The 23,921-nt window shown below is 40.2% G+C and overlaps 1 protein-coding gene across 7 annotated transcripts in view; it reads left to right on the forward strand.

Moving 5' to 3' along the window:
• Positions 1 to 20,365, forward strand: part of garnl3 (GTPase activating Rap/RanGAP domain like 3) — a 74,220-nt gene extending 53,855 nt beyond the window's left edge. For 3 of the 7 annotated variants that reach the window (XM_035991363.1, XM_035991366.1, XM_035991367.1), the window contains exons 11-31: positions 59 to 162; positions 1,576 to 1,684; positions 1,855 to 1,900; positions 2,113 to 2,219; positions 2,307 to 2,422; positions 2,855 to 2,977; positions 5,933 to 6,007; positions 6,245 to 6,359; positions 6,499 to 6,525; positions 6,663 to 6,767; positions 7,627 to 7,743; positions 8,211 to 8,377; positions 8,795 to 8,953; positions 9,355 to 9,421; positions 9,785 to 9,892; positions 10,991 to 11,109; positions 12,106 to 12,241; positions 14,523 to 14,582; positions 17,475 to 17,693; positions 18,722 to 18,842; positions 18,931 to 20,365. In XM_035991363.1, the coding sequence (XP_035847256.1) occupies positions 59 to 162; positions 1,576 to 1,684; positions 1,855 to 1,900; positions 2,113 to 2,219; positions 2,307 to 2,422; positions 2,855 to 2,977; positions 5,933 to 6,007; positions 6,245 to 6,359; positions 6,499 to 6,525; positions 6,663 to 6,767; positions 7,627 to 7,743; positions 8,211 to 8,377; positions 8,795 to 8,953; positions 9,355 to 9,421; positions 9,785 to 9,892; positions 10,991 to 11,109; positions 12,106 to 12,241; positions 14,523 to 14,582; positions 17,475 to 17,693; positions 18,722 to 18,842; positions 18,931 to 19,096 (2,366 nt within the window). In that variant the 3' untranslated portion in view covers positions 19,097 to 20,365. The remainder of the gene's footprint in view (positions 1 to 58; positions 163 to 1,575; positions 1,685 to 1,854; positions 1,901 to 2,112; positions 2,220 to 2,306; positions 2,423 to 2,854; positions 2,978 to 5,932; positions 6,008 to 6,244; positions 6,360 to 6,498; positions 6,526 to 6,662; positions 6,768 to 7,626; positions 7,744 to 8,210; positions 8,378 to 8,794; positions 8,954 to 9,354; positions 9,422 to 9,784; positions 9,893 to 10,990; positions 11,110 to 12,105; positions 12,242 to 14,522; positions 14,583 to 17,474; positions 17,694 to 18,721; positions 18,843 to 18,930) is intronic. The other 4 variants (XM_035991364.1, XM_035991365.1, XM_035991368.1 and 1 more) reach the window with 4 other exon arrangements.
• Positions 20,366 to 23,921: the final 3,556 nt, after the last annotated feature.

A 23,921-nucleotide genomic window follows, 5' to 3' on the forward strand; every position in this document is an offset into this window, starting at 1 on the left:
TAAAGTAAAAGGCCTTTGAATATGCCAATTACCTTTGTATTTCTCTTTTCACCTGCAGATGACACTACAGGGATAAAGTCCATCTACACAGTGTATCAGGGCCATGAGCTCATGTTCCATGTGTCCACCATGTTACCCTACTCTAAAGAGAATAAGCAGCAGGTGGGTGTCTGCATGTGTTTTTGTCATGTTATACAGTTTTCATTTTTAGCCACCCTAAGGAAGTGGCAATGTCGGTCCACCTCTATGGCCCAGAATGGAATATCTCAATTACTGGATGGATGAATCCCCAAAGGATGAATCCTATAGACCTTTTCCTCTAGCTCCACCATGAGGTTAACATTTGTTGTTTTGAGTAAATGGCTCAACACCTATCAGATTGATTTTCCATTAGGTTTGGTTCAGACATTCATGTTCCCCTGAAGATGACTTTTTATAACTTAAAATCTTAATTTCACTTCTCTTTCACTACCAACTCTGCCCAAAGATCAGACCCCTTTGGTTGTGCTATATTAAAGAAATTGCAGACACTTTAATTGCACAGCAGTCACAGGTCTTTATCTCTCTGTCATTTAGCAGAGAAAAGCCTCTACTTTAACAGCACTCTGATAGGAAGCCAGTACAATGGCAGCCAACTTGGCAAAATGTTCTCAATATAGGAAGGAAAGGAGAAGAAAGGACGTTATTGCTTTACTGTAGAGCTCCATTCGGTAATGTCAATATTAGTGCGTATGATTTAAAAGGGCTGCTGCTTGGCAGATCTGAAACGTTATTGGATTTCTTCTTAAGATAAAAAAAATAAATAAAAAAGACATTCATGGCGGCCAAAAATAAGGAACAGTCTGTGCTCGTACTGCATGTGAGTGTGGCTGCTCGTCTGTTGCTTGTCTCCCATCCACCTGAGAGGCAAAATCTGTGAGATATGATTGTATTTCACACCTGGGCGCAGAGTCACTCTGCAGTGTATAGTCAGTTCAGTTTAACTGGTGAAGTTGTACTGTAGTGTTCATTTCACTCCAAAGGTGTTGGATATAAAGAAAAGCACCTGTTAAAGTTCCTTTTCAGAACTGTTAACTTATGTAATTTATTACAATAACTCACTCAAGAATATTACGGCAGTTGGATTGTTGATTGCAATATTTTAAGAGTCAAATGTAGTTATTATCGCAATACTGTATTGCATTTTCCGTAGGTTTGTGTTGGGGTTGTGTGTGAGCAAATATAGATGAATATGTGTATATATGTAGTATGTGTGCCTATGTATGTATGTATGTATGTATGTATGTATGTACTGTTGTCTGGATTTTATCTTGGGGCAGGGGAGTATTGTACTTTCATTTATCAGGTGCACAGAAACACGACTCCAAATGAATGCTAATTATGTGTCTGCTGGATGTGTAAAAGGCAATTGTGTGCTAAGTTACAGTTTGCTGCTCTGCCCCTAAGTGACCATAAAATCAATTAATCCCGGTTTAAAGACAGTTGCTGTCTTGCGCGCATTAATCAGAGAGTACTGAGGTTAAGTTGCAGTTTTTTTCCTCATCTTGTGTCCCTTTGTTATGTCCTCTCTGGCAGGTGGAGAGAAAGAGACACATTGGAAATGACATTGTTACCATAGTATTCCAGGAAGGGGATGACGCATCGTCGTCCTTTAAACCGTCTATGATCCGATCGCACTTCACCCGTATCCTTCACACGGACAATGATTGTCAGAGAAATGAAGTGGTAATCAGCAACATGTTTAGCAAAGCTTCTGCTATTGAACAGATACCAAATCAGCCCTGTAACACTGAAGATACATGTATTGCTATTGTGTCTCCTATATAATCATTATTTCCTTCACTTCACCTCCAGATATTTTTGCATTAGTTAGGTATAATAGCCAGAATGACAGTTACAGGTGAGTCCTTAGATTAATGCTGTTGTGTATGGTGTTCAATCCAGAGCTGTAACAACTGTTTTTGAATTTCTCTACTGAAATGTTCTGGCTACTCAGTCCTCTTGATTGTTTCTGTGATTTAAAAAAAGTAGTTGACTTTACTTTGCCATACTGTGTGACATGCTCTACATCCGTTGTAAGTGTGAGAGAGATGTTATATATCTTTGTCACAGGTTGAAGATATTCTCAGAGGAGAGTGTTCCACTGTTTGGACCCCCTCTCCCATCTCCGCCTGTATTTACTGATCACCAAGAATTCAGGGACTTTTTATTAGTCAAATGTAAGTAAATAAAACAAAGAAAATTAGAACATGGCCAATACATGCACTATCCCTGTTTCATTTTTTCTCTTGCTTCATCTCCTGCAGTAATCAATGGAGAGAAAGCCACACTGGAGACACCAACATTTGCCCAAAAGCGCCAGCGGACCCTTGACATGTTGATCCGCTCGCTGTACCAGGACCTCATGCCTGACCTGCACAAGGTACTGCACAGCTGCACTGCTGATTACCAGTCTAGTGTCTTGTTCATTCTTGGATAGACATACTTTTTTGTCCATCCAAGTTGTCTCTCTCTTGTCACTTCAGTCACTGGCAGTGACTGTAGCCACTCCTGAGTTGTGTTCTTCTGTTTTCCACTGCAGCCCTCAGTCTGCCGCCGCATACTGCACCACACTGACTGGATATTACTGCAATGCTGACTTTCTCAGCAGGGCTCTCGCTCCTCACATCACTTTTGTTCTTATTTCTCTTGTTTTCTTCTCCCCTCCGTTCACTGTTGCTCCTAACACTACTTAGTTCTCACTGTGTTAATACTGCCACTGTTCTCACCCCCTGCCAGGGTCAGTCTCTAAGACCCCTTTCTGCTTTCTTTTTCCCTCTCTGTGTTTCTGTGCACGTTGGTGTTCCACGTTTAGGTTCCTTTTTCTCCTCAGAACATGTTAAATCGGCGGTCCTTCAGCGACGTGCTGCCCGAGTCTCCAAAGTCGGCACGCAAGAAGGAGGAGGCACGGCAGGCTGAATTTGTCAGAATAGGGCAGGTAAGGAAGAAGAAAAAAACACAAGCACACACACACACACACACACACACACATACATACATACACACACCAAACCAGCAGTATTACCAACCAACCAGAGCTCTGCAGTAAGAAGGCAGAAACACATGGAAACCAAGATACACAAACACAACTAAGAAACCTAAACACACATGCACATATAAGCACAAAAAAACGTTGAACTTTGTTATTATTGAACATACAGTAATATCAGCACTTATTCAACTAGTCGGTCAATATACATTTTTTTTTACATACATTTATAAAAATCATATTCACCTTTCATAGGTGCCTCAATTTTAAAATGTTTTAACAGAAGAAATCATGTCACTTTTATATACTATATATTTCATTATTGTAACATTTAACATTAACATTAAATTCAGGATAGGTTCGGTGTTGGGGGACAAAATGATCAGTCCGTGTTTTGTGCAGAAATGCATTTAAGGTTTATACAGTACACAGCTTTATCAGTCTATAATCAAATCAAGTGGGTATTTTCCAAATGTAGTCTTTTTAGTGAACCTTATAGACACTTATTTGCCAGCGCCAGTGCATTTTTCAATTTTCACACAATGATGAGCCAAATAGAGAAACTGTGACTGTAGCAGTGCTGCAGACATCTCTATCATATGTGAGGAAGATCTGTGACTCTTTATACTAGGATACAGTAATTTAAGAGCTGTAATTCCAGACGAACAGCTAAGTGAACTGGACACCTCCTTTCAGGAAGATCAGGATGAAATAATATACTGTAGGAACACTGGGCTGATGTAATCACCATTACACCTCTGTTCTGGGTGCTTATGTAACTATCATTATACAGGAACAAAGTCTGAAAACAAAAAAAAGAGAAGTGTGTAGAGAACTGTCCGTGGTGCTAAATCTAGATGACCGCTGGCTTTATGGAAATAATTTGTTTCAGGTTGTTTGTGGGATATTAGATATTCTTTGGGCAAAGGTGTGGCCTGTTGTGAACTGAAGCCTGTTGTGCTAAATCTCAAGGTCTGGTTTATAGGTCTCCGTCTACATTGAAAATAAACACTTAGTAGGTATTTTCCATTGCAGCCGCACACTGTCAAACAGATTGCTCGAAGAAATTAGGTTAGCGAAGTCGGTACTTTTTTTGAATTAGATCATTGAGATATATGTTTATGTTACTAATGTAATCCTATCTCTGTTGTTTCTTTTGTTTATCTTCAGTTGCTAACCCTTGTTCTTCTTGGTGTTACTGATTGTGTTTTCTACCTGGTTTCTCTTGCTCATGTCGCTCTCGTTGCTCAAAAACACAAAGCCGAGGCCTCGACACATTGTGTTGTAAAGCGTGAAAACAAAGGAAGGTAGACATGTTAAGTCATTGTTTATCAGTTTTCAAGAGACAAGGTGTTTTTCCTCAACTAAACTGACTCTCTCAATGTGTAATACACTTTGGACACAATGATTTCCTGTTGTCATGGATTCCTGATAGGTCAAAATATGGATTTTTTTATGGATATTTGCTCACGGATGGCAAAGTACACTGCACTGCCAAGTCGTTGTTCTCTTGGTTAGTATTGATTTCATTATCTCCAGATTGCTTGTTTATGCAGATATGTAAATAGAAATGCCTCACTCTGCAGCTTGAATTGGAAATTGTCAATTCAGTCAGATGGCTGCTGCTTGAGCATTTGTGCAAACTGTATTGTATTTGAGATTTAAAGCAATTACACCTTTTATTTAATGTATTATGACATATTTTGCCACTGCCAGTCTGCTTGTCCAGATCCTTTCCACCTCTGTGAGTTGTCGTCACAGTTCTCAGTGCAATAATACACATGGAAACAATGGCTGGCTAGTTAAATATTAGTGATGGCAGTGATGAAGTTTGTGTTATGCATTTATATGCACAATTCACATGTGGTTCATGCAGGGTCCATGATTTAAAAGTCTTGTCCAGACATTGTCCAGTGTTTAAATATTAAGCACATTATTTATTTTAATAAGTGATCAGTTACTTTAAGTGTAGGTGTAAAATGCGTGCAACCTAAAGTGGTACATGACACACTCAAGTACAATTATAAGGTACTTGTACTTTAATGGAGTATTTCCATTTAATGCCACTTTATGCTTCTAATCCACTACATTTCAGAGGGAAACATTTTACTTTTTACAAAGTATGGGACACAATTAGAGAAAACCTGTATCTATTTGGGGCTCGGTGTTACGTTTTAGATGTCCAAGTGTTGGTAGCCGTTTCACCAAAGATGTATTTCTCCTCTAAACTCGTCAGATTGTTTCATTTAAATCAGTTTAATCAGTTCAAGACCCAAAGTGGTAAACTCATCCAATATTTCATCAGCAAAAAACAAAAGATTAGAGAAAGGTCTGAAAAATTAATACAAATTTATGTTTAAGAATTTAATTAAGACATTTAATTCTTCTTTCCTACCTCATTAATTACTTTACGATCCATCAGATTTATTTTGTGACCCTTTGGAGGGAGAACAAACCCTAGGTTGGGAACCAGTGGATTAAAATACCAACAGTAGGGCGCCTGGGTAGCTCACCTGGTAGAGCGCCTGCCCATATATAGAGGTTCACTCCTCGGTGCAGCGGCCGTGGGTTTGACTCCGACCTGCGGCCCTTTGCTGTATGTCATTCCCCCTCTCTCTCCCCTTTTATGTCTTTAGCTGGCCTAAAATGCCCAAAAAATAATCTTAAAAAAAAAAACACATTGTTGCATCAGTGTTAACACTCTAACAATGTATAAGTAATCACTGACTGAAACATGAAGCACATTTTGCTCTACTTTTACTTAAGTTGGATATTGAATGCAGGACTTTTACATGTACATTGTTGTTTTGGTGTTTTGGTTCTTCCAGCACTGCAGGCCAAAGCATACAGAATTGACAGATATCTCTGTTGTTGTCTAATATCTGATACCATTTCGTTTTTTAGGCTCTGAAGCTGAAGACCATTGTGAGAGGAGATGCCCCAACTAGCCTTGTTACCACCGGCCTGTGCAGGAAAGAAGTGAGAGCATGTCTTTGAGACATTTTACTGCACAAAGGCTCTGTCTTAACAAGTCATTTAATCTGCTACTGAATCCGAAAATGTTATTTTTTTTAAGCAATTGAAAGAAATCTGATTCCTTATTTTAAATATTTCCAAAACAATATTCTGCAATGCAAGTGGATATTAATTCCAATATGCTTGCTGCTGTGTATATCTACATGTGTCTGTATGTTTGTCTGCGCATGTATGCTGCAGCCATGGGAGTCTCAGTCGTTCTGCAGCACATTCCCCTACGAGATAGTGTGTGCGGACTCGTGGGGTCAGTCTCTGCTGGCTGCCACCGACACAGCGGGGGTCATGCTGCTGGATGGTGAGGTCATCCCTAATTGATATCTCCCCATGTCCTCTAAAATAAAGCCACCCATCCATATCAATTCAATTCTGCACTCAGCAGAATGCCAAGGCCAAAAGCTGACATAATAATGATAATGATGTTGTCCATGTTTTAGGCCCTGATCCAGCTCTTTCCAACGCTGGTGAGTGCCACGCAACCGATCCTCCGGTTTCTTGCTCAGAGGATTATTTTTAGTTTTACAAATATTTCGACCTCAGTTATGACAAATTTGTCAGACTTTACCCATCTATTTATCAAGATGTATGCGTCGTGTTTCAGAGACGCAGGCTGTGCCCCCAGTGCAGGTGTTTGACAAAACCATGGTGGTGAAGCAGGTGCACGTTCTCGAGCCTCAGGACCTGCTTATCACCAGAGCTGACAAAGGTAGGCTTGGACCACAACACCCCCTCCCTGCAGCACATCAGAGACTGCCTCCAGCTGTATTAACAGCTCATCGTTCTTTTTTCATTATTCCCATCATTCTTTCTTATTTCATCTCTGTCATCTCACTCTGTGTTGCTCAGTACATACTTACCCTTTCCACCTCCGTTTGCCCAGTGAACACATTGATCTCTGGCTGTGATCTAAGGAAGCTGACCTATAGAGAACCAATCCCCATCGAGGTTGTGTGTGTGTGTGTGTGTGTGTGTGTGTGTGTGTGTGTGTGTGTGTGTGTGTGTGTGTGTGTGTGTGTGTGTGTGTGTGTGTGTGTGTGTGTGTGTGTGTGTGTGTGTGTGTGTGTGTGTGTGCTCTGTGTATATATATATGAGAGTGTGTGTCTGTTTATACTGCAGGACTGGATTGACTGTGAGAGAGGAGTGGGCTAAAAACAGATATGCAGACAGACACAGATCAAATGAACACATACAGTCCCACAAGCGTAAAAAAAAACACAAAGAGTATATACAAGAAGTCGCTGTGTGCTAACAACCAGCTGTTGGATTCCTCTCATGTTTGCCACAATCGGAAGAGCATGTAATTAATTACTCTGCAGATGATTAGCTAACCCTAATATTGACAAACAGGGATGACTTGGTTTTGATAGTGATTATGTGATGGCAGCACAAACATTTGTCATGACTGTGTGTGGGCTTTGATTAAGCTTCTGAGAGAGCCTTAAGAAGCCTCCTAGTAATCCTCCTGCAGTACAGCATCACTGTCTGGCCATGGGAAGGATGCTAAAAATGAGAGATGGCAAATTAAACTTCATCTAAAACAGAAGTGGCTTTTGTTTTGTTTCCAGGGAAGGATGCTCGGCTCTATGTGTACAGACTCAGCACGCTCAAGAGAGGCCTGGAGGAGAAGCAGCTGGTCAGAAGCAAGTGTGACAGCCGGGAAAATAAACTGGAGAAAACTAAAGGTACGACACAAAATAAGGCATGCGAGAATAAACATAGTGTTGCACACACTGCAAATGAATCCCGACAACAAAAAAGAAAAACTGTAATAAACTGTAATCTGGAGAAATGTACTTTGATTCAGCTGTCTTAAAACAATAGTCGGGTGCCCATATTTACAGTACATTTAAACAGTTTTTTTTGCTTTCTGCAATTATTTCTCCTGTTCATACTGGCCATTTAGAGATCCCCTCCTAATGCACATAGACATGTCAGCCTAAAGCAGGATATTGTGACCTTTGTGAATGTCCTTTTGGCAGTGCAAACGCTCAACCTCTGAACTGCTGCTGGTGCCGTGCCAGGTCTCTGTGGTGGATGCATTGATTTGTGGGATGATGCCAGGGAACAACACCTACAGCACAGCACATGTCCAATGTACTGTCTGTCTCTCTATCCCTAACACTCCCCTCCCTCTTCCTCTTTGTCCCAGGCTGTCATTTATACTCCATTAACACCCACCACGGCTCAGAGCTGAGGATAGTAGCAGCCATCAGGAACAAACTCCTCCTCATCACCAGGAAACATCCACGTTTTGAAGGTTTCAGCGCCGTCGCCCCAGGAGCAGACTCACCAGTGGAGGAGTTTCAGTACATACGGGTACGCTAAATTCTAAATGAGTGAATAAAATAATTAATAAATGGATAGAAAAATGAATGAATAGGATAATATACCGTTAATTCCCTTTTAAAGCAATAATGGGGATTTTAAAGTCAGAAAACAACGTTCCTTATAACCCTAAACTTGCCTGATAATCATGACATTTGAAAGTTTTTCAAATTAATCCAGTTATAGGTGTCTGCACATCCATGGGTAAATTGCAAAAAGTAACTACTAACAGCTAGCATGGCATACTTTTAATGGTGCCAATTTGCCAAAGTGTGTGTGTGTGTGTGTGTGTGTGTGTGTGTGTGTGTGTGTGTGTGTGTGTGTGTGTGTGTGTGTGTGTGTGCGCGTGCGTGCGCGTGCGTGTGTGCATGTGTGCATGTGTGCATATGTGTGTGTCATATCCATTAGGAGATCTGTCTGTGTGACCCGCCAGTGGTGATGGCGCTGGTGGACGGGCCGACAGGGGAAAATGACAATATGATCTGTGTGGCCTATAAACATCAGTTTGACCTGATCAATGAGAGCACTGGAGATGCCTACCGGCTACATCATGTCGATGCCAACAGGGTGAAGCACACGTGCACGTACATACACACACATGCAAACCCAAATGTTTTTCTGAACTCAGACCTCCAGTTAGTCGCTTTATTTGCCTGCTGATTTCCAGGCTGCTTGGGTAAATCATCACCACCAACAACACCACCAGCAGTAAGGAGTAGGCTGGAGGATGAACAGCTGTTCTAATAAACCATCTTATTCTGCTTTAAGCATTTTCTCATTTGAATGAGTAAACAAAATAAATACCAAACTGTAGTAGAAATATTTCTTTTACTGTATGTATATTAGATGGTTACACAGTACCTTGAGGCTATGTGACCTGGCATTATTTGTCAAAAACAGTCTCTCACACCTGACCCTTTGGATCTTGTTGAAATGATTCCCCCAAACTGACTTGTCTCTGCCTGCAGGTAAATTTTGTAGCAGCCATTGATGTGTATGAAGACGGGGAGGCGGGTCTGCTGCTGTGTTACAACTGTGAGTCTTGGTTTAACTCTGAATATTTGCGATGTTATTTGATTCAGTGATTCAGGTCTCTGTCTCTGTTGTCAAAGCTGAGCCTTAATGTTTTTCTTCTGCCACTGCACCTTTCTGGAATAAAAGTCTTAGCACAGAATGCTCCAGAATATTAAGAGTTTATTCAGAGATGGATTTTGAAAATGCAGCCACCTACTTTACATTTTGTTTGGTTTGGTTTGGTTTTTTATGTCTGGATAACATGACAAATAGCTCTCAAATTTCTCTGAATAGCAATAAAACACAGACAAAAACAACAGTCAACAGACAAAACTAGATCATTTAATTTGGAAGTTGAACCTGCTTCCTGTCTGTCTCTTACAGATATTTGCTCCTATAAGAAAGTTTGTCCGTTTAACGGCTCCACACCGATGATCCAGTCCAACACCTCTGATTTCCACTTCAGCTGGAACCAGATGCCCAATGCTATTGGTAGGTTACCACGGCAACCATGCTTGGGCCCCACCCGGCCCATGCTGCTGACCTGGCCAGGGCTTGCCGTTGCCATGGAAACACCACATGCTGTGGATGCTTGTGTAGCCACAAGCATCCAATTGGCCAATGTGATTATTTGTATGTGCACACATGTGTATACGTGTCTGGTGATGAAAAGCAAATACAATTGGTACTAAACCTGGAACCCTGACCCAGTTCATAACAATATGCTGCTGCCCTCCTTTCTCTCTCTCTCTCTCACACACACACACACACACACACACACACACACACACACACACACACACACACACACACACTGAAACAAGCAATAACAAAGTGTGCTGAGGAATAACACAAATGACATAAAACATATTAGAGAGCCTCTGTTTGAATGCAACAGTAAAGGTTCTCTAATCAGTATTTTTATATTAATATGTGTAATTTGAAAGTTGTCACTCGCAGTGACAAACCTACAAAAAATCTAAAATCAACAATAAAGTCAATAAAGTATAATTGAATTGAGAAGTGAATCACCTGACTCTGTAGTTCCTCTCAGCTTTTTTTCTTTTAGCCCCTTTCAGCTGATCTGATTTTAGTGTTTACTGCCCCTATTTGGGTCACTCTCACTTTCATTAAACTGATTGTCAGCTGTTCTCTGTTTTCTGCAAAAGAAAAAGTTGAATAGCACTTCCATATTCAGTCTTGGTTCTTTCACTCAGTCCAGTCAACCAAGGCCTATTATTATTGATCATGTCCAAGCTCTTTAACTCTTCCTGTCAAGTTGCACCTGTCAGACGGTTTGTTTGAGGGTTTTACAGAATCATCTTTTACTTGTCGACACTGTCGTTCATGCTATATTGCTCTCACCTTGTTGTACATTTCACATCAAACAGAGGACAAGGGAATCCTCCAGAGCCCCTAACCGAGATGTTCAGCCTGATTGTTCTGCATATAATCATCAGCTAATGATGGCATTTGAAAATGAAATGTCTTGTATTGTGGGAGTTGAGCAGTTGACCAAAGTCGTCTCCCTGATGCCCTATGTTGATCATGTGCCACTGGATTTATCATATACTCATGTTGCCTTTGCAGTTTGTGCATTTCCTTACATCCTGGCCTTCACAACGGACTCCATTGAAATCCGACTAGTGGTCAATGGCAACCTTGTGTACACAGCAGTGGTCCCCGAGCTACAGTTGGCTGCTTCACGGGTCAGTATGATTGACAGCTAACACAATTTCATGTCCGTGCCCTGTTTTTTGTCAACAATGTACACTGCTACTTTGTAAATAATTTATGTAAGTTATATTTCATTGTTCTATGTCCAAAACTGGTCCAAAGTTTTGGTGATTAGGTTGTAGAAATGCATTATGGGTGTATCTACAGTACAAGACACTTGGTTTCACTATAGCAGAGATCTTCAACAGGGGGTCCGCGACCCCTAGGGGGTCCTCAGAGTCACTGCAGGGGGCCACCAAATTATTGTTAAATACTTTTTTTTTAATAAATAAAAGATAATTAAAATATGTCTGAAAATATACATTAACAACAACAACAACCTCAACATACATGTGCCTGCCATATGTATGTTTGACATTAAAACATGATATATGAATACGTAAATAGTTGCTTAGTATTGTAGGGCACCATAAAAAGGTATGCGTAAAGGCTTTAGGCCGCCCTACACGTTATTGTAGGCCCAGTTTAATATGCAACTCAATTTTATACCATATACTGTATGTAGTAGGGGGTCCCTGCTCGTCTCTCTTTCAGGTTATGGGTCCTTGACCTAAAAAACATTGAAGACCCCTAAACTATAGCAAGAGCCCTTTTGGCTTGTGAGTGTTTTTTTTAGTGTTCGAAGGCCTCACTGCGTTATAGAAGTAGCTGTCTCAGCTCTCATTTCAATCAATCTTTAGTACCCTGGTGGGAAATATTTCTGGCAATCTTTATGGTTACAAATCAATAATACACTCATAATTCATACACATAGATAATTTAAAAAAGACCACAGTGCACCTTGCATAAAACAATACTTTTTCCTCCTCTATCCTTATTCGATTTTTGTTTTTTTCCATGTTTCACCTTCTAACTCTATCCTTTCTGTCCCTTTTTCCTCTTAATATTTCCTGGCATCTTTACATGTTAGCCGTGTCTCTTTATTGACCTCATTTCCTCTATGTGTCCCTCTGTTTTTCCACCCATAGTCGGACATCTATTTTGTTTCCTCTGCTCCGGTGAGCTCAGCCTCCAACTGCAGTTCGAGAGACACCAGTTCCCAGAGTTCCCCACAGACGCCCACCGGTTACGAGATGCCCGTGTTCCCCTCACCACTCGGTGATGGTAAACCCTGCGCAGCGAAAGCACCAGCAGATGTTGATAGTAGTAGCTTCAGTTTTAAAGGTTTTCAAATGTCAACGTTGCCTGCAGACCTGTTTGACTTTGGATGCTGCTGTGTTGGCCTAGAGCTCGAGGACCATTTACATAAACGTATCTCAGCCAAACGGTTCATTGAATTTTCAGCCTTTCTCCTCCAGAGTTCTTACTTTCTCACAGTTGAATCATATGTTGTTTTCTAGGGCAAGATATTTAATTGCACTCATCTCCCTCATCATTATAACCTCATCTTTTCTCACTGTACAATACTGACATAATTAAGTCTTATGTCAAAATGTCCTCATTGCTGCCGTTACTCAGAGTGACACTTGGAAAGATCCAGATCTTCAAAAAGTCTCCTTTCCATAGCTCCTTTTTTTACTATACCTCATATAACCCTACTGTTTTTTTTGTTTATGTTTTTATATTTTAGCCCATTACCTTTATATTATAGCTGATCCCTTTTTCCCAGATTTCCGATAAATCTCCGAGCATGCAGCCATTTGCTTCGATTTATTTCAGTACAATATGAAAATCAACTTGCAGCTACTTTAAAGCCCTCAAAAACTTGGTTTATAAATATGTTTTGTAGGTATTTCTCTATAACATTAATTTATCAGTTATAGCTAAATAGAATGTATAGAACATTCAGTGGAAAAAACTGGGGAAAAAACAACAGAGATGGAGAAACTTATATTTTTCTTAATGTCAGAAATCCCATTAAAAGACCAAAGCCAAGAATTGGTCAGTCTCTCAATACTTTCCATCTTCTGTCTGTGGCACTCAGCCCCAACCTCATTGGTTCCTATTAATGATGTAAAGCTTTAAGAATGAGACACACATATATAGTTTGATTTTTAAAAATGTATAAAAAGTATAATGTTTAAAAAGTATTTTCCTAAAACAGCTGGGCACTGTAGTTTTAAGCAAATATTTCTCAAACAGTAGTAATTAGTGCATTTGTTGGGGACTATTTTCAGCTGCAGTGTAATACATGTGTTGTGCTGCAGTGAGCATTTACATTAGCAGAACTGTGTATGTGGGATTGACTCAAAATAAACAGTAGCCATGTTCACGATAATAATGGAACATGTCACCTAGTGCAACAGTGTGGCTCACTCATGTTTTTTGATAGTTTTCTGACAAAAATTGAGGTCTTTGGCAAGAGTAATAAGCCAGAACACACCATTTTCAAACAGTCATCCATAAAACCTAATGTTAATGCTTTGATAATGACATTGAGCAACACAATGTCTGTGATCGATTCTCTTGCTAATTGATTTTCATACTATAATTAAATTAATGGAGACCTTTGGTTGCAACATAGGTAGGAACTCAATCTAGTAACTGGTTGGCAGTTATGTAAATGTAATTTGTAGTTAAAGGGCTGAAACCCTATGATCCTCTCAATACTTACAAGCCACAAATTATAAAAAGAGGAACCGACTAATCACCCACATACCTTCCACCATCACTACCATTCAAGGCTCACAATAAGAGTTCCCAGAGGCAGAGCATGCTTTCAAGGATGATTGAGGATCAATAAGAGCCCCTCCTTCCCACCCTGCAGTCACTCCCTCGCCAATCTTTCATTGTGTATTTGACCATTCGGAGTCTCCCTTCCCCCCGCGGCTGACCTCCAAATTGATACAACTGTTTTAAAATGGGGACTATTTGTGATGCACAGCTGTCGTGAATGACATACAGGAGGTTTGTCATTCAGCATGAGCACCACAGACTGATGGATCATGTCAATGTCAACTTCTCGTTGTTCATTAGACTTTCTATTTGTTAAAAGAGACACAAAGTCATTCTCAGATGCATCTATGTAATTCTGACGGCTGAAGGAAAGGTCAAAACTCGAGGAAAACAATTATTAAAATGTCCTGGTTGTGTGCACCATCAAGCCAGTCCTCTGCTTTCCTGTTGGGAGCAGGTATTTACAGGTTCCATTAAGGCTAACTGGGAGAAAGGTTTGACTGTCGCTGCTGCAATTAGCCAAGGACGAGCTTTATGCTTTTAGGCTGGTTCGGGTAATCATTTCTCTCGAAGGGATTCATGTTTTCTTTTCTGTTTGAGCTCATTATTCATATGATTCTGCATCACTAGGACTCATACACCTAACAGAGAACCTACTGTGTGTGTTTGTGTGTGTGTGGCTAAATGTATGTTACTGTGTGTGTTTGTGTGTGTGTGTGTGTGTGTGTGTGTTCTGTTTGTGTAACCCTCTTCTTCATCCCTGGTTCAGATTCTATACGGATCCCCTATGGTACCAAGCTTTCCCTGTACATGTCTAAGGATGCCGAAGGTACTGCAGGATTCTCCCACAACTCGTCCTCAACTCATGAATATAATGTTCATAATGCTGCCCCACTAACATGCACATGCTCCCAGAGTGTACCCCACTGTCTGCTCCAAGGCGGCATGTTGACTTGAACGTTGGTTGAATGTTAAGTGAACATTATGTCTTCCCCATCCCCCCTTCTGTCTTAACTAATTAAAGCATCAGTGCGAGGGTAGAGTGAGGGGGGTGGGGGGGTGATAGAGTGCAAAGTAAAAAAGTGAGCCAGAGGAGATAGCGTCGATCAAGGCGGAGGGTTTTAAAATAACGGCGAAGTGAGGAGGGGGAGATGCAGAAAAGGTATGCATGAGTACGAGAGAAAAGGGAGGGGTTGTGTACAAGCTGGAGGTTGGGAGAGAAGGAGGGAGAAAAGGGAAAGTGGGAAGGAGAAGACACATTTGCCGCAGCATGATTTACAGATTGCACCGTCGCCATGGAGACTTTTGTCAGCCCTCTCTTCGATCCAAAGTGGTAGTCCAAACAGCGGTGCCACAATCTGTGTGTGAGTGAGGAAGGGGTGGGTCGAGGAAGATGGGGTAGAGAGGTGGAAGGGGTGCTGACAAAAATCCCATCCTCTAACTGCCTGTGCGCCTGCCGTATCTGCTCCTTGGGGAGGTTTTCATGTGATGTGATCACATCAGTAATGTGAACAAGATGTTACTCATGTGGCTGCTAGCTGCAACCTCCCTCCACTGGCTTAAACACACGCCAAAGACCTGCAGCAAAACATTTCTCTGCTGTGGGGAATTTGACTGCAATTAGTGATGAACACCCCCAGTATTTATATTTAATTCATTTGCTGGTGTGATGCAGTGTGACACTTCCCCTGGTCCAGAAACGCATGTGGAATATATTGATCTGTGTGATTATATATTCAAAATAACTGCATGCTTTCCCCGCATCTTGGTTTATTGCCATATTCGCTGTACGACAGCGCAGGTACAGGAGAGAGGATCTGTAACAACACTAACACAGTGTACCTGTCACCTATCAGCAGGGACCCTCTATTTTTTTCCGTTGCTCTTTACTCACCTCTCACCCCCTGACATTTCAGATGAGACAGTCCTCTTTGTGCAGCATAGCCTCCTCATTGATTCAGTCTCATCCACGTTACTATCAGCCTACCTCAATGGAGCAGTGTGACTGCTGAGCTGCAATACTGCTACCCGATGGCAAAATTGAGCACTGCAGGTTGGCACACTATGCCATTTGAAAAAATCCAAAGATCCATTTAATGTGTCCCAAACAGACTTTAAGCGTTTATAGTCTCTGCTGAATAATAGATGGTCTGCTATAAATGGCTACAACTGAACAGTTATATCAGATTAGCTCTCTGTAGTAAGGATGATTAATTTTAAGATCACATGCTGTTTCAGTAAATAGGACTATTAATCACTTTAGAGTGTCTTCATTTGAATATGGAGGTTTGGTTCTATTGCATCAGCTGGTCAACCTACAGACTCAAAGTCACAAAAAAGGTTAATTTAGCATATTTTAGTTGTTAAAACTGATTTCTTACATTCTAGCCAGCCGCTGTTTACTATTGTGCTATAAAGATTTTGACTTGCAGCATTTGAAACTTGCTGAGGTTAGTTATCCATCACAAGAAACACTTTTATTTTTGTTTTGTGCCGTTGCAATCAGTGTATGTTTTAAAAGTATTCTGTAATGGTGCATTGAAGTACTCTTTTTAAAAACATGAAATGACCAGTTCACGTTATGCTTTCAACAACATATATACAGTATGTTTGCTTGCAGTTTGTGTTGTGAGTTGGATTTTCCATCAATACACATGAGCGGGGCACCCAGATAGCTCAGTTGGTGGAGCGGGCGCCCCTATATAGAGGTTTACTCCTTGACGCAGCGGCCGCGGGTTCGACGCCGACGTGCGTCCCTTTGCTGCATGTCATTCCCCCTCTCTCTCCCCTTTCATGTCTTCAGCTGTCCTGTCTATTAAAGGCCTAAAATGCCCAAAATATAATCTTTAAAAAAAAAAAAAAAAAAAAAAAAGAAATACACATGAGACCAATGCTTTAGTTAGCCAATCGTAGAGGGTCTCTGAATGCACCACTGAGAGGGTTTCAAAGGAATAGTTAGATATTTTGGGAAATATGTTTATTCCCGTTCTTGCCAAGGATTACATGAGTATGTTGATACCACTCTCATGTCTGTCCGGTAAATATGAAGATAATTAGGAGGCAGTTAGTTAAGTTTAGTCATATTTGTTATTGTTTGTTTTTTATGTTGAATTAAAGATGGTATAATGATAATTTTTCAATGTGATCCTTGATATTTGTACCTCTATGCACATGTTTTTGTAACATTTGAAATATGATCAATACATATTTCTTTTATGTTTTGTTTGTTTAACATAAAGAAGCAGGGGGAAACAGCCAGCCCCAGTTTGTGCCTCTCATGTATTAGCATTAGCTACATTAAAGTCACAGAGGCAAGCAACTGTCTCTCGGAAAGAGAAATACCCAGTTTATGGACAGAAGTCAGAATGCACCTCTTTACCGGACAGACATGAGACATCATCTAACTCTCGTGATGAAATCAAATAAATACTTCCCAAAACGCTGAACATTTCAAACTACTTCCAGAAATAGTCACTGGGATGCTTTGAATATGAATGTATTTCTGTAGCTAATAAGCTAAAATATGCAAAAACACTTATATGCTTCAGGCCAGGAGTTTCATACATTTCTCATTAACTGCTACACTATCCTCACCCATTATATGTTTTTCTTTTCCAACACTATTCCCACCTTTGCTCTTTTAATCTCTTGTTTCATGTCTTCTCTTGTTACCTGCCTCCTTCCTTCTTTGACTTTACCCACTCATCTTTTTTCTTCCCAGGTGAACCAGCATGTAAGCAAATGTTCAAGATCCCTCTGTGTAACTTGGTGGGCCGCAGCATTGAAAGACCCCTCAAGTCCCCTCTGGTCAACAAGGTGCTGACGACGCCGGCCCCCGCCATGGTATCCCCGACTCCCCTCATCTCTGCCACACACTCGCTTTCCCTGTCCCGCATGGAGATCAAAGAGATAGCCAGCCGCACACGGAAGGAGCTGCTCGGTAAAGTGGAAAAAAAAAGATAAAGATAAACACTAAATAACAAATGTACTTTATGTGAATAAATTTAACACAACACGTTAAATCAATAGTTTGACAATTGAGAAAATAGGCTTAGTAGGTTTATTTGCCGGGAGTTGGATAAAAAGATCAATACCTTTTATTATTTCTGTAGGCTAAATATGAAGCTGCAGCTAGCAGCCATTTACCTTAGCTTAGCATAAAGACTGAAAGCAGGGGAAACAGCTAGCCTGGCTCTGTCTAGAGATAACAAAATACACCTACCAGGACCTCTAAAAAATGTTTACAGATTAAACAAACAAGATATAACATGTTAAAGCTATAGTGCGTAGTTTCTGTCAACCCCCCCCTATGAAGAATTCTAAGTAATGACAACAACACTGTCAGCGCATCCACATGATACAATCCTTCTGTGATGGCGCACCACCCACCTCACGCAGTTGCTAGTAGCGTTTATCCCGTCAAATCAAGGAGGAGGAGACGGAGGATAAAAAAAAAAACATGGACTCTTCAGAAGAGGTCATTATCTTGTCATTTTTATGTCCTCTTCGTCTCCAAAGCTGAATGCTGCTGTTGTCCTTTCTCAGCGGTGATGTAAAACGCATCACTCAAGCTTCTGCACGCGAAAAAAATGGATGACACCATTTTGTTAACATAGCCATACTAAGAGTTTTGTGGAGCTGATAGGCTGTATCAACTAATTTGGCATAGGCTTGAATGTAATGGACGTTCAATAATATAAAATTGTCACTATAGCTATAATTATTTAGAGATGCTAGTTAGGGGTTTTTGTTACTTTCAAAAATAGCCAAGCTAGCTAGTTTTTTGTTGTCTTTTATGCTAAGCTAAGCTAACTGGCTGCTAGCTGTAGCCTTGTATTGAAGATATATTAGAGTGTTATGGATCTTTTCATTTAACTCTCAGCAAAAAAATCTAATAATCATATTTCGCAAAATGTCGAACTATTCCTTTAACTCACGTACATTTTCTGTTACCTCGTACTAACGAAGGCTTGACAGAGGAACCAAGTGGAAAGTCAGACAGTGGAACAGTCAAACAGAGGAAGATGAGCAAGAAGAACACAGAGGAGGACCCCAAAGCACGAGCACTGACGTCAACAAACAGTGACAGGTGACAGATTCAACAGCCGCAACACTGTATATTTTAATAGTTGCATGATGTGATATGAGCTTGAGTCATATATTTCTGTGCACAACAGGTTAGCCTCAGAGTCTGTTGAATCAGACCTGGACGTCCAGCTGCATTGTTCGTCCAGTTCGGAGGCCGAGCCAGAGAAAGTGGTGCTGCGAGCGGAAAGCCCGCCTCTCGCCAGCGCCTTCGCCCTCTCCACATCCTTCGAAGAAGATGTCCTGGACCTAAAGTGAAGACAATCCCACCGTGCACTTCTCTGCCCACCCGCTCCCGTACTGTCACCATTATTTTATGGTTTTGGTTGGTTTGCTTTTAATTTGTTGTTTGTCGAATTCTTTTTTCTTTTTGTTCTTTATATCCCTGTATCTTGGGTCTCCCCATTCATAGGACAAGATGGGTGCAGTGGGAGTTAAAAAATGTGTGTGTTTTCGCGAGCAGTCCCTCAGCCACTGCGTGTTGGGTGTTTGTGTTGCCCCACAGCCCATAACCCAAAGAGGCGGTGAGGCCTTGTAAAATGCGGTGGTTTATTCAGAGTTCTGCAACAGCCGTGATATAATGTTAACGGTTTGATCCCAAACCACAAACTGAATGTAAATCTGCGCACCTAGGCACGACAAATATCTCCACGTTCACAATGCCCTCTGAAGTTGCTAGAGCTTAATATATGTTGTATTATGTGGTTATTTCCTATCCACTTTCAAATGTTGTATGATATGTATGTGTACATCTGTTTATACATGAAAATGCATTCACAGTGACAGGCGTGTATGCCTGACATGCCTGTGATGCATATTTATAGATATATTATAAAAGCTCATTTTATTCCCATATTTAGTAAAAGTATGAAGTTTTATGCACTCTGCACATATTAGTCCTTATTCTTCTCCTTATTCACAGTATACAGGTAGACAGGGCTGGAGGCATAAGTCTCTCACAAGTGCCATTTCCCAGCATCCTCCATTAAACTAAACAATTAACAGCCACCGTATTCTAGTGTCTGAAAATAGCAGTCATGATTGTAGTCCACTTTAGATTACTATGGTGACCCCACAACTCCATTCAGTTTGGATAAATTCACGTACTTGAGGCACTCTCTTAAAGCCACATGCACTCATTTTACCACATAAGAATGAGGTGTCCTAAAATCTGCATGACCTGCCTTTGCTGCATGTATTGTGACTTCTGCGCCAAAAAATAGCTTCTTTAAAAAAACCATGAGGTCTGCGACATCCCACCAAACATAGCAGCATAAAGCAAACCAAAACCTGAGACAACAGAAGACGTGTGGATGTTTTACTAGACTGTCATGTGTGATGGCCTGAGGTAGGATAGAACAGCAAAGGAATTATAGACAAAACTACAAAATGTAGACAAAAACTAAAGTTAAAATACAGTATATTGTCGTAAACTGAAATGATAAAAGCAGAATTTTGTTAAGAAGTAAAAAGCTAAAACTATCTTGACTGCTAATTACACTAAAATAAAGTTAAGTGTGAACTATTTAAAATTTGTCTTTTTCTGTATGTGAAATGAGCAAAAAGGTAATGAATTTTGAAGTGGTCCCAATTATTGAAACATTAATCTACAAATAAAAAACATTGTTATTATTACTTATATTAAACAGTTACCCATTTCAAATACACACATAAAACCTACCTTTAGGAAATTGCTGCCTTTACCCAATTAAAATTAACACCAAGAGTAAACCAAACAACTAAAACTGAAAAGGCATAAAAAATGGGAAACAATATAGAAGAAATAACCCTATTAGGGATTTAGCACCGAGCGCACAAGCCCTGCTGGTTTTTATTTCACGTCCAATAAAACTCTGATTTACAGCTGAGACACCTGGTGCAAAGGTGCAGCTATGAATTATGGGCCAATTCATGGGACACCAGTGGCACTCCAATTTTCTTTTATTCCCATCACATCTCATGTGTTCATTGAAAAACAACTATACATGTCTTGGAAGCCATCTCACCTACACATAGTTTTATTTACTGATTAATTAACTTTTTTTTTTTTGGTCAGACCCTGATATTGGTAGTCATAACCAAACGTTAACTGTCTTCATTCAAAAGCTCTCGGGAGGACAACTGTAAGTCTGGACAAGAAACATTTTATTCCCACTTGTCCTGGAAATCCTGACTACCATTAGAATTATAAATTTGAAACCAATCGTGTTTCAAACGCCAAAAGGGAGAAGTACTCCGGCAATTTAGTATTGCATTTCCATAAAATTGGAGGACTCAGAAAAGATGTGTCTGAAGCCCAAGTAAGTTTCCTGTAAAACCGCTGAAAACATTGTGCAACTTTTTTAGACACGTTCAACGCAGAAACTTGCTTCACACTTCAAACAGGGCGTTATCGGAATTAGTTAAATTTTGTATGTTTCTTACGTGCTCAAACTCCAGACTTAAAGTGGGTGACCGCACAAGCAGAGTTGGGATGAGCTGTTAAACTCTTCTTAAAAATGTCTCTTCAACTTTTTCTTACTTATTCACTCTTCATACAATGTTTTTCAGCAAAACATAAAATAAATTAATTCTCCTAAAACACAATGTAACTCTCTAAGAAAACTGACTTACACATTTTGCATTATGAGTCTCAAAGTGACATTAGTGCCATCCAATTGCCCCATTGACTCCAATGTGAACTGAGACCAGAAATGTCAGGAACATAAACAGAAAAGCTTTTTTGAGCTCACTCTATTTCCCACATTTTTGACTCTACAAACAAATTTTACTGCGCCACGTTCGGCAAAGTTTACTATCTCTCATTATGTAAAAATCTAGGTGATAGGAATTGGACTCTTTGAGTAATAGGCTAGAGTTTGAGTGTTTCCTCTCAGCTTAATCGCTATAAAAATGCCCCAGGAGTCTCTCAGCAGATCCCATAATGGCAGGTGGGGACACAGCTGATTGAGATTAGCTAATTGGACTTAAACTTTTCTGATCTATGTGGTGTCACAGAAGCTTTATTACTGATAAACACCAGTGTCATTTACAAACATTTTAACATTTTTAACTGCTACTCCTTTCATTGCTTCCTGCCCCTCATGTGAATCTAGAGAAGGTGACTAGTCTCACCCAAGAGTCCCTCTGCAGTTAAGTGGAGTTTATGGATTCTTGGCACACACATACACAGAAAGAAAGTCATGGCCCTTCAAAGAAGGAACTCATTTTACAAATGCACACACACATGTCCACATACACTATAGGAGAAACACATGCATGCATGCATGCATACATGTTTAAATGTATAAAAAAAAAAAAAATTGACTGATATTTCTGTAACTGCTGCCACATACTCTCACATTAGGCTTTGAGGCAGGTAGTCAGCTTTTCAGCAGCCAGCAATCCCACTGCAATTTCTTGAGAAATTGCATTATCTCGTATAAATACACTTTTTTTTCGTTGTACTGAGCACTAAGGAAGTTACATCATGCTGAATCTAACATGAAACAGGGAAATGAACAGTAGGCAGTCAGTAAAAACCAACAGAGAAAGCTTTAAGGATCAACTGGTAGTTAGGGCAACAAACTGGGAGCGGTGGTTCTGACTGCTAATGTAGGAAGGTATGAGAGCGCCTCTATGTGGTGGTTTGACAACACAGCAGCCTTGAGATCTTGCATGAGCCTCCTCTTTTCCCCTAACACCTCTTCTCCTGCCTCTCTCAGTGTAAACCCCTCCAGCACTATAACACAACTCAGAAAATCTAAAAAGGGAAGAAGAACAGGATGGGGGGGATTTTTACTCTACCTTAATGTTTATTACTCTGAATGAGTGTGGGTGACAGGGGGATGCCTGGCAGTTACAGTTTGTGACACTTCTCCCACTTATGATGTTCCTATTTCTCCTGTATTTCTGTCACGTACTCTTTGTTCCTACCTCCCCTTGGCATTTTTACTGTTTTTGTTGTTGTTGTTGTTGTTGTTTTTTTGTATTTGAATCTATATTTACTGTTTAGACTGTTGCTGAACCTCTCTGTGATATCAAAATGAAAGAAAATTAACAAAAAAAACACCAAGTGTCTTAAAATATTGTATCGCCATCGTTTTTAATGCCAAGTACTACTTGTAAATGTTTGTGTATCAAATGTGGCCTCAAATAAAACTGAACTATATTATTATTATTATTATTATTATTATTATTATTAATAATATAATGATTATAATTTGAGCAATTATTTTAAACAAGTGCTGTAGACCACTGCTGTGAAAGTAGTCGATTCTGTTCATTGATATGTAATAAATATATATGAAATTTGAACTGTTTGGCTATTTTTATGTTTGATTTATTTTTTTATATTTTTACTAATCATATAGCTTACACAGGAACTGTTGAACACTATACGAATAGGATTGGTTAAGGTTTAGGCATGAGGAGTGAGATTGGTTCGGGTTAGGGAAAGAATACCAGAGTAAGCCAATCAGAGGCAGAGTAAGGTAGAGTAGGGTGGGACTTGCTTTCGGCTGTGGCAAGCCCTTTGAGCATTTATTCCATATCCTTGATATCAGACGTCAGGTTCTTCTATATACTTCTATCTTCTATTGTTGGCTTTTGGTCAGTACTAGATGTACACGTGTTTGTACTAGTTGGATATTTTGTCTTACTAGTTGAACAACGCAAATTTGTGTGAGGCAAGTCTCGCATTGCTTGTTTTGCCAGACCATCCACACGCTGCGGAGCGGAGTAGGGTCAATCACAATCATCATGGGCGGCACTAAGCAAAATAGTTGTGCGAGAGAAAACTCAGAAGTCTCAGTTTACCCTGCAGAGATCTGAGGAGCAGTCAACAATAGTCCTCATAAATCCACCGGAGTTTAAAATTCCAACATAAAGAAAGCGGAAGGAAACAGAAAATACATGCATCCGGTGGAATTTCCTGCTGCAAACATCAAAGTATATAGACCACGCATTGCCAGAGTTATCTGGCAAGGGATATTCAGTTGGTTTCAACCTGCAACCTCGCCGCTAGATGGCACTAAATCCTCCACACTGCGCCTTTAAAAGTTCTTCTGATTAGTGCTGATTGTGGACACAAGGTGGGGATATT

This window comes from Sander lucioperca, chromosome 14 (genome assembly GCF_008315115.2).
Source record: "Sander lucioperca isolate FBNREF2018 chromosome 14, SLUC_FBN_1.2, whole genome shotgun sequence".
NCBI lineage: Eukaryota > Metazoa > Chordata > Actinopteri > Perciformes > Percidae > Sander > Sander lucioperca.